We start from the raw sequence: 14,865 nt of genomic DNA on the forward strand, positions 1-14,865 counted from the left end.
ATACTTATAGATATCTGTAATATTTATCTAGTTGTAATACATTTTAATTACCAATTATCATATATATATATTTATATGTTGTTTCCCTTTGCATTCAATCTCCACGTGTTTCAATTGAAACCTTAGCTTAAGTTATGTGTTTAGGTTTAACATGGGATTTGATATGCTCATTGCTTCCAACATATATGTATGTGCACACATCATGCATGTATACCCTAAGTTATTTTTTTCTTTATTAACATTGATAGATGTAAATAACATGTAATAACATATTAGAGTACCTTTAGATTTTTTTATAATTTTAGAAGTATATAATTTAAATTCATTTTTAAGGTTAGTTTAGGCTTTTTTAATAATAGCATATGTGGGTACTCAAGATGCAAATTTAAGGGTTATTGTTAGCTTATTTTCACAATGAAGAGGCGAGTACTTTTTAGATAAAACAGAATAGATCCAATGGTTACTACTATTATGGATTATAATTGGAGTATATCAAAATGGTAGCGTGGTGTTTCTGTTTTTTCAATGAACTTTAGATTTATCTATTTTTTAGTGTGCCTCGTTGACAATTAACGTGAAGGCTCTTAAAAATCCTATAGTTGGTAATACTACAAGATTTGATCTTTCCGGATAAAAAACATGTCTTATGTTGATGGACGATATGGAGTAGTATTTGCAGCAGTAGACATGCGCAAGACCAAGATATAAGATAAATATCAAACTTTTGGAAATCGGTGATTAAACTACGGTACATCAGGCTCCACAACTAGCATTGCATAGACACATGAAAGACTCGAGAATGCCACGAGATAAAACACCAAATGAATTCTAGTTTACAGCAGTAGCAGGACTACGGCAGAGACGGTAAAAAAGGGAAAATGGCATACAGTCTCATACAGAGGGCAACACTTTTGCGTCCAGGAAAACAGTGACACGAAAACGGATGACCGTCACCAACACAGAAGGAATAGCAAGGGCAGGAGCTGATGCGCTCCTGGAGGATGCAGCGGTCGGGCTGTTTCAGAGGGCTCGCGACTTGATGATATCCATGCTCATTTCGCTCGGGTCAGTTGCTTGTAGCTCCACCTGGATACCGTCCAGCTCCCTCTTGAACCGGTCCTTGGAACTCGCATAGAGCATCTTGCTCCTCACCCTCGATGTATCTGGGGCCCTGCATAGAGTTTCAAGGTTCAGTATTAATGCCTTTTTTTAGCAGAGCTCAATTTCATTTCTGCGCATTTGGCAGAGTTTCATGGTTCAGTGTTCATGCCTTTCTTTTAGCAGAGCTCAATCTCGTTTCTGCACATTTGGCACAGACAGAAATATACATATTACCCACAAAGCTAACATGTCTAAATGTTTTGCATATCATGCTTAAGAATCTAATGACCCATGATCAATGCACTCGATCAAAGATTTATGTTAATTTTGACGGAAAATAAAGATTTATTATATGAAGCAGCTTGCCGCCTGTAAGTATTTGTTCTGAACTCATGCTGCTAAATTGCCTGGCTCCACAAAATTCACCAGAGGGGAACAGATCATGATCTGTAACATGAAGTTTGCATTAGAGATTTGATATGAGTTCCTCGAGATGCTAAGTTTCAGTTTCTTAAGATGCACAGTGTTACAAACACGGTATAATTGGCCAATCGGCTATTACCAGTTCTATGATACATCTGTTTCACATGCATCAGTAATTATCTATCAATTTATTTCGCAGCAATTACTTAAGCTGGTGAAGGATCAAGGACAGTAAAAAATAGTGTTTGGACATGATAGTTTAACTGTGCAAACACATGAACATGGATGATTTTAGTAGCCACAGAAATTATAGTCATATATATCTGTTTTGAGAAACAGACGTGCTAATGTGCGTCATTTTGCAGATCACAGATCTCTGCTTCTGTTTTTACACTGTGTAGTAAGTTGCTAGTCTCTCCACCCCCAGATATCTGTGGATTTACGCCTTTTTTCATTCAACATTGTCTTTGGTGTTTAGTGCAATAACTTTTTTCAAGTCGCAAAGGTTGAAAACAATGCTGAGAGAAATGTTGTAATATACCAATGGCCAAGCTGCAGTAACTGAACATGTATAGATGATCCTCTTGTGAAAAAAAATCAATTGTAAACTAAGAATTCAGGGAAGCAACCATCATTTAGGCATTTAACGTACATAAAGAAGGTTGACAGAATTGAATAGATGCAATGGAAATGGAAAATTCTGCAATGAAGAACAAAATCAAACAAAAAAATATATGTGGGCTGGAGGGTTACCAAGAGATGAAGAAGATCTTGCTCTTCTGGCAGTTCTCATCAGTGACAAAGTCAAAATCAAACACCGCGTAGCGGCACTCGTCGGCGGGCAAGCAGGCGGTGAAGTCCTCGTAGCTCTCACCTGGTTCTCCCAGCCTGTCCACCACCACCTGCTGCACCTTCTCGTTGATCTTGAACACGATGAAACGGAAGCTCCTCTTTGCCTTAAGTTCCAGGAACTTGAGTTTGCATTCATCACACACGGCCATTCCCGACGCGGAGTTCGACTTACAACGAGGAAGGCCCATGACAGAACCCACCACATCAGAGAACATTTCTGAACGAAATTGAGAGAGAGAAACAGAATAAACGTACTCACCATGATTGATGCTTTTGATCTCTTCCTTCCTTTCTTCCTCTGGTTGAGAAACAAACGGAAATGCGCAAAGGAGAGAAAGGGACGTGGACAACAGCACAGAGGGGAGAGATTTCTAGGCCTGAAAGAGGGGGAGGAGGAGGCCAGATATAGGGGAGGGAGGGGATGGGCAACCGGGATGGAGGCTTGCATGATGCCACCACGTCCGGGGAGGGGCCTTTGACCAAGCACGTCCCCTCCTTCGTGTGTGAGAACCAGAAGCGTTGTGCCCAACCAACATGCGCGCCACCACCCGTCCCTATAATTGACAGCCCCCTCTCTCGGCAGAAACGTTTGTGGCAACAAACCAACATGCCGTGCATTCGGCCTGTTTCTTTTGCACGGTGTATGTCTTCTTTAATTTGCATTAGTTTAACAGTCCTTCAAGACAAATTGATAATTGCTTCTCCTGTATTGCGAGATAAAAAAAATAGTACTACACTTGTTAGCTGTAGCCTGTAGGCCTGTAGCCTATAGAGCAACGAATAGTACATCTTTGTTAAACTCAGGATTTTAATAGGATTTTTTTAACTAACGCTTTCATCGAAGTATAATTGCGCTCTATCTGTCACAAGTATAACACTTACTGTTCTATCATGGTCCAGCGCAATTCAGACTTTGCATCAACCACACTAGATCCGGGATTTTTGCGAAGACCCTTTTCCTCCATCATTCTCCGCAGATCTTGAACATCGGCCCATCTGTCAGCTGCGGCATATACCTTCCCAAGGAGCACATAGTTCTCAGTATTCTCCGGCTCAAGCTCAAACAAATGCTTAGCAGCAACCTCCCCAAGCTCAACATTCTCGTGTAGAACACAGGCACCCAGCAGAGCACCCCACACCGAGGTAGTTGGCTCGAATGGCATGTCTTCAATGAGGCAGTACGCCTCCTCAATCCTTCCAGCTCGGCCAAGCATGTCAACCAGGCACGAGTAGTGCTCGACACTAGGCATCAGGCCATGGACGTTGCGCATACCATCAAACAGACGAAGGCCTTCATCTATCATACCAGCATGGCTACAAGAGTACAGCAATGAGGCCATGGTTATGCTGTTCGGCTTCACCCCCAACTCTGCCATCTTATCATATAGCAGGATGGCAGTTCGAGCATGTCCGTGCTTTCCGTATCCAGCAATGACAGTTGTCCAGGCAACCGTGTCCTTTTCAGGTAAACACTGGAAGAGCTCCCATGTCACATCCAAATTACCCGCCTTGGCATACACGTCGATCAAACCAGTGGCAATCTCTGCACTCCCAAGAAATCCCAGAGTCAGTAAAAAACAGTGGATGTTCTTCGCCTGTACCAGGTCAGCGGATTCTGCATAGGCTGGGAGGACACTTCCCATTGTTGCAGAATCTGGGCGCACTGATTCTGCAATCATTCGTTTAAACAGCCCTATAGCTTTCTTTTCCTGTTTTCTGTGAGTGTAACCAGAGATTGCTGCATTCCAAGTTTCAGTCCATCGTGATCCTTTTTCGACAATCAACTCTATCATCTTCATATGGCCACATTTAGCATAACTGTCAACAAGTGCAGTCTCAAAAACAATGTCTGATTGAAGCCCAAGTCTAATGCACAGCGCATGTGTGCACTTGGCATGCTTCCCAGATGGCAAACTGGCACAAGCTGAGAGCAGATGCGCCATAGTCACAGCATTGGGCCGAGCTTCACTTGTCAACAGCATCTCACAGCCAATAGTCAAGGCCTTGCCCGCACGGTCATTCAGCACGCATGCACCAATCATTGCCGTCCAAGAAACAACATCCTTATCAAATTTGTCATCGTCAAACACCTTTCTTGCGTCCTCCAAGCTTCCGCACTTCCCATACATGTCTATCAAAGCGTTCTTCACTGCGACATAGTTCCCCAAGCCTCTCCCCTCAGCCAGCCGGTGCACGGCTCTCCCTGTTCGCAAGTCCTTGGCTTGCGCACAAGCTGGCAGCACTGACACAACCGTGGCACGGTCAATGCCAACGCCACCACCAACCATCGTCTCAAACACCTCCAAAGCCCTTTCCGCACAGCCGTTCTTGACATATCCGGCAATGACCGTATTCCAGGACACGACTGTCCGGCTCCGCATCGTGCCAAACACTGCCTCCGCAGCAGCCACTTCTCTGCATCTCGTGTACATGGAAACGAGCGTGTTCTGCACGTACGCGTCGCCGCCGAAGCCCGCGGCCAGCGCGCGGCAGTGCACGGCGCGACCATGGCGGCGGAGGCGGAGGCCGCCGCAGGCCTTGGCGGCGAAGGGGAAGGTGAGGTGGTCGAAGGCGCGCATCCGGGAGTAGAGAACGAGGGCCTCTCGGTGGAAGCCGAGGTCGGTGTAGGAGCGGAGCAGGGTGTTGGGGAAGGAAACCGGGGGCGGCTGGGGCATTTGAGCGAGCAGGTTGTGGGCATCGAAGGGGCGGCCGCAGGCGCAGTAAGAAAGAAAGAGGGGACGAAGACTGTCGTGGTGGAGGTGACCGGACGTGAGGAGGAGCGCATGGAGCTGGGCCACGGTGGCCGGTGGGAGCGGTGTCGAGGAGTTCTTGGAGCGGAGGAGGAGGGCGAGGCATTGCCGGACAAGAGTGCTGGTTGTCATTGAGGATTTCAGGGCCTCGGGTTTCGGGATGTTGAATCTGACGGACGGTCTGTGTTTCGGTCGGGGCCTCGGGGGAGAGGCAAAATGGGTTTCAAACTGAATGAAAAATGGAAATCTTTGTAGAGTTGTGTTGACTGTTGACTTGTGTAGCACAGCGTTTACAAAGTGCATTGACGTACAACCATTGGATTTGAAGATGCTAACGGCAACAGAATATCACGTGACGGACTGAAAACTTCATCCCATCCCCGATCAAAGCAGGCAATCGACCTTGCAGGGCAGTCGCCGGAAGAAGTTCGTCGGCACGTCGGGCAGCCTCTGCCGGAGCGCCGGGTGCCGCATCAGGTAGAACCCCGTCAGCAGCGCCACCGCCTGGAACGGCGCCAGAAAGGTGGTCACCGCAAGGAACAGGCACGCCAGGAGGTACACGGCCGTGGCGCGGGGGTCTCTCCACGTCATCGCGCACCGGGCGCGCTCGACGTGGGCTGCGACGTCGCCGACAATCTCCTGTATCCGCGCCCCTAGGCTCCTCAGCCGGTCGTACCGCATGCGCACCACCTCGGGGGGCCGCTTCGTCGGGAACTCGTCGAACTCCTCGTCGAGCTCGTCCTGGTGCGCCATCTCGGCGTGCGAGACCTTCGTGTCGACGTGCCACGGGTGCCTCGGCCGGCGCCGGTAGTTCCACAGGCCGAGCAGGAACTTGTACAGGAAGAAGGTGGGCAGGATGAGGTTCGGGCAGCACACGAGCATGGCGTAGATGATGTGCACCGCGATGGTGGTAGCCGGGTTCCTCCAGTGGCAGACGTCGACGAACCACCTGAGCGCCGCGAACAGGGGCGCCAGCGCCGCCATGACGCGGAAGAAGTGGGCCTTGCTGCGCCGCATGCTCCACCGGTGCGAGTGCGCCTCGCAGAGGTGCTCGATGCACTCCCGGCGCAGCGGCGGGTCCATCCGGCCCAGCCGGTGCGCGATGAGCGCCACCGCCTCGCGCCGCAGCGTCTCCTGGTGCACGATGGGCAGCGGGTGGTGGTAGTGCATCGGCGGCAGGTGCGGCCGCGCGTACGTCTGGAGCAGGCCCAGGGTCGACGTGCTCGAGAACCGGACGGCGAGCTGGAGCTCGCCCATCTTCTTGATGCCGCCGCCGTGGAGGGAGACGAGAGGGTAGGCGTGCGTGTAGATGCGGCCGGTCTCGAGCGTGGAGAGCCGGATGCGCACCTTGCCGAGGAGGACGTCCTTGACGGGGTCTCCGGTCACCAGGCCGCCCTTGTCGCCGACCTGGCAGTTGTGGAAGACGGCGACGGTGAGCACGGTGCAGTGGTCGTGCACGTCCCAGTAGCACTGCTGGTGGAACCGCGGCGCGAGGCTGTCGATGACGGTCTGCGTGCGGAACCACTTGACGCCGTACTTGGCGACGCAGTAGGCATCGCAGGAGCCGCGGCCGTCGCGCGTGCGCATGGAGCTCAGGCCGAACGCGTTGTGGATGCCGAGCTCGATGAGGCCGATGGGCGGCCGGTTGTGCCACAGCTCCCTCGCCGCCGGCCGGACGTCGCTCAGGTAGTGGACCGGCTCTGTCAGCACTCTGTATCCGCCTTCGAGGCAGAGCCGGACGCAAATCTTGGTAGAGAACTTTTCTATCTTGGCGGCTCCCTCTGGCCGCACCAAATTGAACCTGTCGGTACGAAATAGAGTTCTTTATTAACAAATCTCCTTATAATTGTTTAATCCATTTCTTAATTTGCCGGATATTTGGAATTAAAATTCCGACGGAAATTAAAAATGCACGTACCATCTTGGGCGAATTGGACGAGCGTCCCACCGTCGTTCGAATTCCTTGAACGGAATGTGGACGTGGCCGATGACCTCCTCCTTGTCGACCTTGACGCGGTCCTCGACGGAGAGGATGAGGTGGTCTTCGAACGGCTCGGCGGCGACGAACAGGTGGTCCTCGTTCCAGCCGTACGACGGCAGTCGGGAGACGCACGTCTTGGTCTTGTGCACCTGCCCGGCTATCCTGGAGCGCACGAACACCTCGCCGACGCGGGCCTTGTCCACGAACGCGACGTCGCGGGCCTCGATGATGTTGACGCGCACGTACCACAGCCGCGGCACGGTGTACTGCTTGCATCGGATGTGCGCGGCGAGCTTGGCGTCCACGGCGAGCGGGGCATCCGCGTGCACGGCCAGCGGGAAGCACTCGTCGGCCTGCGTGCCGAACCACACGGCCATCATCACCTCCCCTTTGCGCTCGCCGTTCTTGTCCAAGACGTGGTACCACTGCGGCGCGAGCGCGCTGTCGGGCGGCACGCGCACGGGGGCGTCGCAGAGGTCGAAGCGCAGTTTCCCGACGTAGTCGTCCTTGGCGAAGCCCTTGCCCCGGACCACCACGTCCAGGAACGACGCCTGGATCCGCTCCCGCGAGAACGCGAATACGTCGTTCCACTCGGGGCTCGCCGTCTTCTCGATGTGCCGCGTCGCGCAGGAGTAGCCCCCGAGCTTCACGTCGGCGAAGGGGTCGAAAGCGCCGGTCCACTTGAGGTCCCGCGCCTTGACGACGCGCACGTACAGGTACTCCATCCGCTCCACGAGGTCGTAACCCCCGGCCCGCCCGCCAGCGAGACGGGGCCTCGTCTCCTTGATCCCGAACTCATCTAACGGCGGCGGCGGCAGAGGGCCGAACGGGCCGAACCTCGGCAGGACGCCGGCCATCCCCACGCGACGAGCGCTAACTCGGGTTGGCAGAGCGACACTGGTCTCTGCTCGTGAGGAAGCTGCATGCTCTTATGTGCGTTCCGCACTTCTGCAGTCTGGCCACCAAACGGGTCGTGACGTCGACTCGTCGAGCGTGCTGCTGGGCGCATACGCATGGACTTTTTTGGGTTGGTGATCGACACGGTTGGTGCGTTTGCTGAGGGACGTTGGTGATCTGCCGTGGTTAGTTCGAGCAACGTTCTGTCGTATGTGTAAAGAGGCATGTCATGCGCATGACTTCAGCATGTAGAGCTTCCGCTTGGTCAGGTGTGTGAGTGGGAAGATCAACTAAGATGACCAACCATGTTTGCTAGCGTTTGGTCGTTTGGGACGTCTAATCATACGTCTGTTACGTTACTGTGACTCACTATCTCACAGTGAAGATTAGTTTAGTGACTGTTAACGAGTCAATCCAGTTTTCTCATTATTGGCTGACGCCCATTTTTAGTACTGATGGAGACCGTACTGGACGGGGAATATTCTGGGATTAAATCTGCTGTGGGACAAAAGTGTAAAACCCCTTTTTTTTCCACGCGACTGAAAAAGCTATACATATGAATTCTACTTTGTTTAGTATATTATATTAAACATATATATATTGCACATAGACCTGAGCGAATTCGGCTCAACCTATAATCCATTTATTTTACACATGAGGTTTGTTGGGTGGCCTGGCTCAAAAATGGATTGAAAACTCCGTCCATGTGGGTGGACTTGGGATTTTTTTTCGAAACTTTTCAGGTTTTTTGTCGGTCTAATCTGATTTTTTCTCAGTTCTAACTACAGAACCATCCTAGCACCACCATTATTCCCCCGCTTAGAACCGTCCAACCGGGCACCGGCTGCCGCGCCTCACTATTGGCCTTCCTTCCAGGGGCACCTGCGAATTTCCAACCTATGAAACTCCGAACCCTAATCTTTTCGAAGTTCAACCGGAGTTAGAGGAGAAACACAAAATCTAGGAGGAAGAAAAATTAAGTGAGAGATCACCACAAATCACTCAAGTGAGTGATCAATTTCCCTAATGTTCTATTATACCGCGAGTTTATATGATTTGTTTCAGGCGTACAAGATCTCTGTTAGTTTTGTTACAAAGTTTTGTTTGACCTAAACAAACTTTTGCTCCATAGTCAGGTTTTGTTGACATGGACAAATTTTTGTTTAAGAATAATCTTATCAAGCACGCCATAGAAAATAGCATAAGAAATCCCTATCAAGTAATATGCACTGTACCTTATATTAATACATTTTTTAATCAAAGAATAAGCCCACCAAACCTAATACAAGTGATATGCATTATTAACATTTATCTAAAAAAAGTTTACTGATCAACATAAGTAAAAGTAATTAATAAGTAACAATCTGAACAAAAATAATTAATAAGTCGCTCCTAATCTCCTATGAATCGGCCGGCCCATAATCACGGCGGCTAAAAATTTGTTGCCTCTACGGCAGTTTGCCTCCAACCAAGGCCAAATAACCGTGGCCGTGCTAATTTTGACTCGGCAGGCGAGAACTCTGGGAGCATGGACATTTGCAAACAACCTGTGTCAGCTTGCCGGAGTTTGTAGGGATGCAAGCGGGGCGGGTTGCGGCTCCCCGCCCCCGCCCCCGCGTCCGCAAGAGCCGCAAGTACTGATGCGGGCATATGCTTTTTGCGGGCGTTGCGGCTGCCCGCATGTGTCCGCCAACTCCACAGCGGGCGGCAGCCATCGCGGTCATCCCATCGCGGAGACCGTGCGCGAAGGCCGAGAACAGCATCGTTGGCATCGTGTCCGTGCAGCCGCTGCACTGGCACGGCGATGATCCTAGTGCCCACCATGACCTGTGCAAGCCAACGCTATACTGACGTTTGCGACGGTCGCGTTGCTGTTGCTGCCGTCTCCAGAAGTTGCCGGCCGCCGGCATCGGTGCAGGTATACGGGCATGAGGCTGGGGAGCTCGCGGTGGCCTTGCCGTTGCCGGCGAGGACGAGATTGCTCTTGATGCCTTGACGGAGAGGTTGTTGCCTTGTCGGTCCTGAATGTACGTGCGCCTGTCGGGGACGCCGCCGGTTACGAGACCGACCTGAACACCTGGTCACAAAATCACGACCTTCATCTCCTTTCTGCGGATGCAGCTTGCCATACCGGCAGTCGGATCTTGCTGCCGTTGACACCCGCGTGGAGCGTGGTGACTAATTGAAAAGCCAACAAAGAAATTACTTGCATCGCTAATCTATGGTTTGTTGCCGTGTATAATGAAGATGCTCAATCCAATCCATGCAGCTCTGATGTCGCGAGCGGTCCGCGTAGTCTGATTGGCAAGGGAGTTTTGCAGGTCCACCGCCCGCTCATGTCGCGCGCCGCAAGGGATGGGGCGCGGGCTTGCGGCGCCGCCGGGTACCGGCGTACCGCGGGGCGCGGGCAGAGCCGCGTAGTCCGCTTCAGCGATGCGGGCGCGCGGCGCGGGATATGCAGGTTCGCGGCGCGGGTTGAGCCGGCGGGTTCGCGGCAAAGCCCGCCCCACTCTCATCCTATGATGAGGTACGCTAGGCCATTGACGTCAGCATGCATGATGAATACAAGTACGAGTATACAGCATGAGCTGATGAGCTACGAGTGAACCGTGAAGTTCGATGTTAGCCGTTGCAGTGTCATCGATTGACATGGAAGTTTAACGGAAAGCGCTTTTCTTTGATAAGGAATGTGAACCTGCCCCTGGAGGCTGCCGCTGGAGGCCTGGAGGCTGGAATGCTGCATGACTGCATTACAAGTTGCAACTGCGTGCCTGCATTGCAGCAGTTGTCCAACTGGATTTTTCACTTCTACATGTGACCACATGAGCTATCCAAGTCATTCATTTTTGAATCAATGGTGAGATGGATTATGGGTAGGTGAGAAGTACATGGGTAGGTAGTAGACTAACGGTTGGATGTAGAGAAATTAACGGTTAAGATAAGTCATGTGGTCACATGTACATGTGGTTTTACAATTTCCTAGCGTTGCCGCCTTCCGTGCTCGCTGTAGAGCTCGTTGCGGCGTTGCCCATGTGACTTTGACACCCTAAGTTTACAATTTACGTATGCTACTAGACAAGATTATGTCCGTCAATACACTGCGACGGATACGAATAATGGACCATATTTACATTACCATTGACTTTTACTTAAAAAAAACATTAGCATTTACTTCAAAATACGAGGGCGATCGAAGGAAGATGCTCAGAATACACTCCTCTCAGCCTGCCATCAGAAGTCCACGATATCCAATAGTGTTCTTCTTCTTGTACGGATCGAGAAGAGAAGTTTCGTTTCGAATAATGGCGAAGAGAAGTTTCTGCCCCATATAGACACTCCAACGCCTACTTGGTGTCACCACATGCACCGTCAGAAGGGATCATCGAGATGCCACTTTCGGCACCGTTAGAGCAGGTCCAATAACAGATGAATCGATCGACATGTCGTCATGCTTTTACGGAGGTGGATGAGAGAGAAGAGTGAGCTTGTCGCTGCACCCTTCGGCCAGCTCAACACGCACTCAAGAATCCTTTCTCACTGCTAGGTCCCGCCACCTCCACTGTTGCCTTCTTTCCTCTTCCGATCTTCTCCAAACTAGCTGTGGACCCGTACAAATAAAAATACCAATTGTTAGCAGATGTGAAAGAGACTAGTTATTGTATGTATTAGGCTCTACACTTACCCTTGCTAATTTGGCTTGGCTTATAGCTAAAATTAAACTTGCTCTTGCAGTCTCGCGAAGACGGCATAGTTTGTCCCGCTTCCAATAATGCAATAACCATATGTAACTAATGCACGTTTTCGTATAGCACAGTCAGCTAGTGTTGTCCATGTCTCTTTGTCGCGCGCTTAGGGCACCGCAATCAGCTAAACGTTACACTGGGTTTGACCCGCGTGAAGAACGCGCCATGACGAACCGTCGAATGCCGATCGGACGGCGGAAGCCTGCGCGTTGACGTTTGACCAGCCCAGATCCCGCCCGGGCCCGCGTGGGACGTGGCGAGAGGTAGAGCCCTCCCTCATCTGCGGCAACCGCCAACAAGACGCATCCGTGCCCACGCCTCCGCCGCAAGATTTTCCCTTTTCTTTTCTTTTCTTTTTTTTGGAAAGGATACCTGAGCGGTGACCGACGCAAGATACCGTGAATCACACTCATCAGTTCTCTCACACGCGCTCCTCACCGGCTCCGCCGCACTGGTATAAATCGCGGCCCGATCCCCGATGCCCCCACGCCCCGCCCCGCTCCTCTCTCGCCTCCGCGCTGCCGCCGTCGTCACCCCTTGCTCCTCCGCCACGCCGCCGCGGTACGGCCGCCACCCTCGCCTCGCTAGCCCCTTTGCTTCGTCCCCTTACTGCCCGCGCTTCCCCCGCGCCGCCGCCGCCGTGGTCTCGCCGCTCGTACTGCGCCCGATCGCCGGCGGGTTCGCGCTGTTCAGCATGGCCGCCGCCTCCTCCGCCTCCTCCGTCCACGACTTCACCGTCAAGGTACGCAAATGGCTCAATCGTCTCTATAGAAAATCGATACCCACTTTCCTTTTGAAAGTGAGAGTAGTTCGAAGTTTGTATTCATGTCCTCGCGGACTTCAGCATTTCCACATCGATCCCTCCCTGATCTCGCTGCTATTCAACCCTTGTTGTATTATTTAAGTCAATATTCTAGTAATCTAGTTGTCGTTTGAATATTGTCTCGTTCCCCAAAGTCTCTGGTTGTTGCGGAGGTGCTACCATACTGTGTGAATTCTTATCCTTAAGACTACCTGTTTTTTGTTGCTTGCAGGATGCTAGCGGGAAAGATGTGGACCTGAGCACCTACAAGGGGAAGGTCCTGCTCATCGTTAATGTTGCATCCCAGTGGTACCGATTATCACCGCCTTCTTCACACCATTTCCTGTTCTGTGGTAAAATTGATCATGGTTTCAGAAGTTTTGTGGAATGCATCATGTGAATATGTGATTCTTTTATTCATGGTGAAATGATCAGTGTTTCATGGTGAAACTGGCCCTAGGAGAGTGCTTTTGAATTTTATAAGCGGCATATGCTCATTTAGTTATATTATCTCAGTGTATTTTGAAATTTTGAGATTTACGTTAAGTGGATTAGTGGGAGGAAGCTGGCAAATGGAGACTTGCAATTTATGCTTTGTTATGGAATCTTAGCATATTCAAGCCTAAAATTAGCTGGCAAATGTAGATTTACAATTTATTCTTGTCATGGAAACTTAGCATATTCAAGCCTAAAATTTTACCTTGAAATATTTTGTGCTAAGCGTGCACCCTGAGGGCCATAGTAGTTCCTTTACTTGAGGGTCGACGTTTGAGTGAATTATACATCTCAGAAGAATTAGCCTGTTAAGCAGATAACTTGGTTTCAGATGAACATTTAAATGTTGGGCCTCCTGTCAATGGATCATTTATGCAGATTTAAGTGTCATGCTATTTTTTCTGTTTCTGTTTGTAAGCTAAGGAATATATATCTTTTGGAGAAAGTCTTTTTATGCCTAATTTTGAAGTGCAGGTGTAGAAATGTATAAGATTGTGTATATTACTTTTGTATTAACAAAGCTACTTGTCGTTGCAGCGGCTTGACCAATTCCAACTACACAGAGCTGAGCCAATTGTATGAGAAATACAAGGACCAAGGCAAGTATCTAATCTTGTGCCTTGTTATTCCTTAATCATGGAGTGTGCATGCACTGTTGCTCATATAGATCAATTCTGTCATGTTAAATCATGTTTATTTATGTGCTAAATGCTGTTGTCGATTTGATGTGAGTTCAGGTTTTGAGATCCTTGCTTTCCCATGCAACCAGTTCGGTGGGCAAGAACCTGGCACTAATGAGGAGATCGTCCAGTTTGCTTGCACTCGCTTCAAGGCTGAGTATCCAATTTTTGACAAGGTAAATTTGCCCACAGTATTTTTTCCTTTCTCCTTTATATGTATTAATCTGAAACAAAACAACAATCAACTTGACCATCCATAACCAGCTTTGATCAAGGAAATTCGACCTGGCTACTATTCTGTATTCTCCATTTTGTATGTCTGGGTGAAATGTGATCTCTGAACTTATCTCCTGTTCTAGGCAGTCTGACAATTGTTTCCGAACACAATTGTGGGAGTTAGGGACCAGTTTTATTGTTTAATTTATGCACGCAATATAATTGTTCATATGCTTGTACTTTTGATTCTGATTAGCATCAAATGGATTGGAGTTTTAACTTCCATTTTTTGTTAGGTTGATGTCAATGGTGACAACACTGCACCCATCTACAAGTTCCTGAAGTCCAGCAAAGGCAGTCTCTTCGGTGAGAATATCAAGTGGAACTTCTCCAAGTTCTTGGTTGACAAAGAGGGGCGTGTTGTGGAGCGGTACGCACCGACCACTTCCCCACTCAGCATCGAGGTACGTTGCACCAGTATGATTTGTGCTCCCCTCATCGTGCTTTCTTACATGATCATATATATGGCACTAACATTTGTGCATCTTTGCAGAAGGACATCAAGAAGCTACTTGGAGGTTCTTAAACCTTGTAAACTGGAGCCACTAGCTGCAGTGCTGCATTGCATTGGGAACCTGATGCTTTAGTAATGTTGTAATAAAGCTGTACTTAGAACTGAGATGTTTTTACTGTCCTCTGCCTGCCCTGTCTTGTGGTAAATGCCATCTAATAAATTCGATGCAATGCATGATGTCTCTTGTTGAGACTTCTGAGAGTCAAATTTTGACATGGGGCATATCTTGCGGGCCTCCTCGTCAGAGCCAGGTAAATATCAGAACAACTCTCGCTAAAGACCAAACGGGCTTAATTTGACGGCCGCATTTTTTTTCATGTTTGAAGTGGGAATTTCAAAATTGTGATGATT

At 49.7% G+C, this 14,865-nt stretch overlaps 4 protein-coding genes across 4 annotated transcripts; 1 reads left to right on the forward strand and 3 right to left on the reverse strand.

Annotated features, from left to right (window-relative positions):
- Window positions 1-705: 705 nt before the first annotated feature.
- LOC117855984 (actin-depolymerizing factor 1) lies at window positions 706-2,783 on the reverse strand. Its single transcript, XM_034738393.2, has 3 exons — window positions 2,636-2,783; window positions 2,278-2,543; window positions 706-1,171 (listed from the first exon to the last, which is right to left on the reverse strand). The coding sequence occupies exons 1-3, from the start codon at window positions 2,636-2,638 to the stop codon at window positions 1,021-1,023; spliced, it is 420 nt and encodes a 139-aa protein (XP_034594284.2). The 5' UTR covers window positions 2,639-2,783; the 3' UTR covers window positions 706-1,020.
- A 141-nt stretch (window positions 2,784-2,924) lies between these two features.
- On the reverse strand, window positions 2,925-5,429 carry LOC117857737 (pentatricopeptide repeat-containing protein At5g39350). The gene has a single exon (XM_072294421.1). The coding sequence runs from the start codon at window positions 5,427-5,429 to the stop codon at window positions 3,255-3,257; it is 2,175 nt and encodes a 724-aa protein (XP_072150522.1). The 3' UTR covers window positions 2,925-3,254.
- On the reverse strand, window positions 5,356-8,021 carry LOC117857663 (FT-interacting protein 3). The gene is made up of 2 exons (XM_034740496.2): window positions 7,045-8,021; window positions 5,356-6,927 (listed from the first exon to the last, which is right to left on the reverse strand). The coding sequence occupies exons 1-2, from the start codon at window positions 7,962-7,964 to the stop codon at window positions 5,511-5,513; spliced, it is 2,337 nt and encodes a 778-aa protein (XP_034596387.1). The 5' UTR covers window positions 7,965-8,021; the 3' UTR covers window positions 5,356-5,510.
- A 4,128-nt stretch (window positions 8,022-12,149) lies between these two features.
- LOC117865800 (probable phospholipid hydroperoxide glutathione peroxidase) lies at window positions 12,150-14,721 on the forward strand. Its single transcript, XM_034750040.2, has 6 exons — window positions 12,150-12,489; window positions 12,782-12,858; window positions 13,582-13,643; window positions 13,782-13,900; window positions 14,237-14,404; window positions 14,494-14,721. The coding sequence occupies exons 1-6, from the start codon at window positions 12,226-12,228 to the stop codon at window positions 14,524-14,526; spliced, it is 723 nt and encodes a 240-aa protein (XP_034605931.1). The 5' UTR covers window positions 12,150-12,225; the 3' UTR covers window positions 14,527-14,721.
- Window positions 14,722-14,865: the final 144 nt, after the last annotated feature.

Source organism: Setaria viridis, chromosome 1, assembly GCF_005286985.2.
Source record: "Setaria viridis chromosome 1, Setaria_viridis_v4.0, whole genome shotgun sequence".
In the NCBI taxonomy this organism is placed as follows: Eukaryota; Viridiplantae; Streptophyta; class Magnoliopsida; order Poales; family Poaceae; genus Setaria; species Setaria viridis.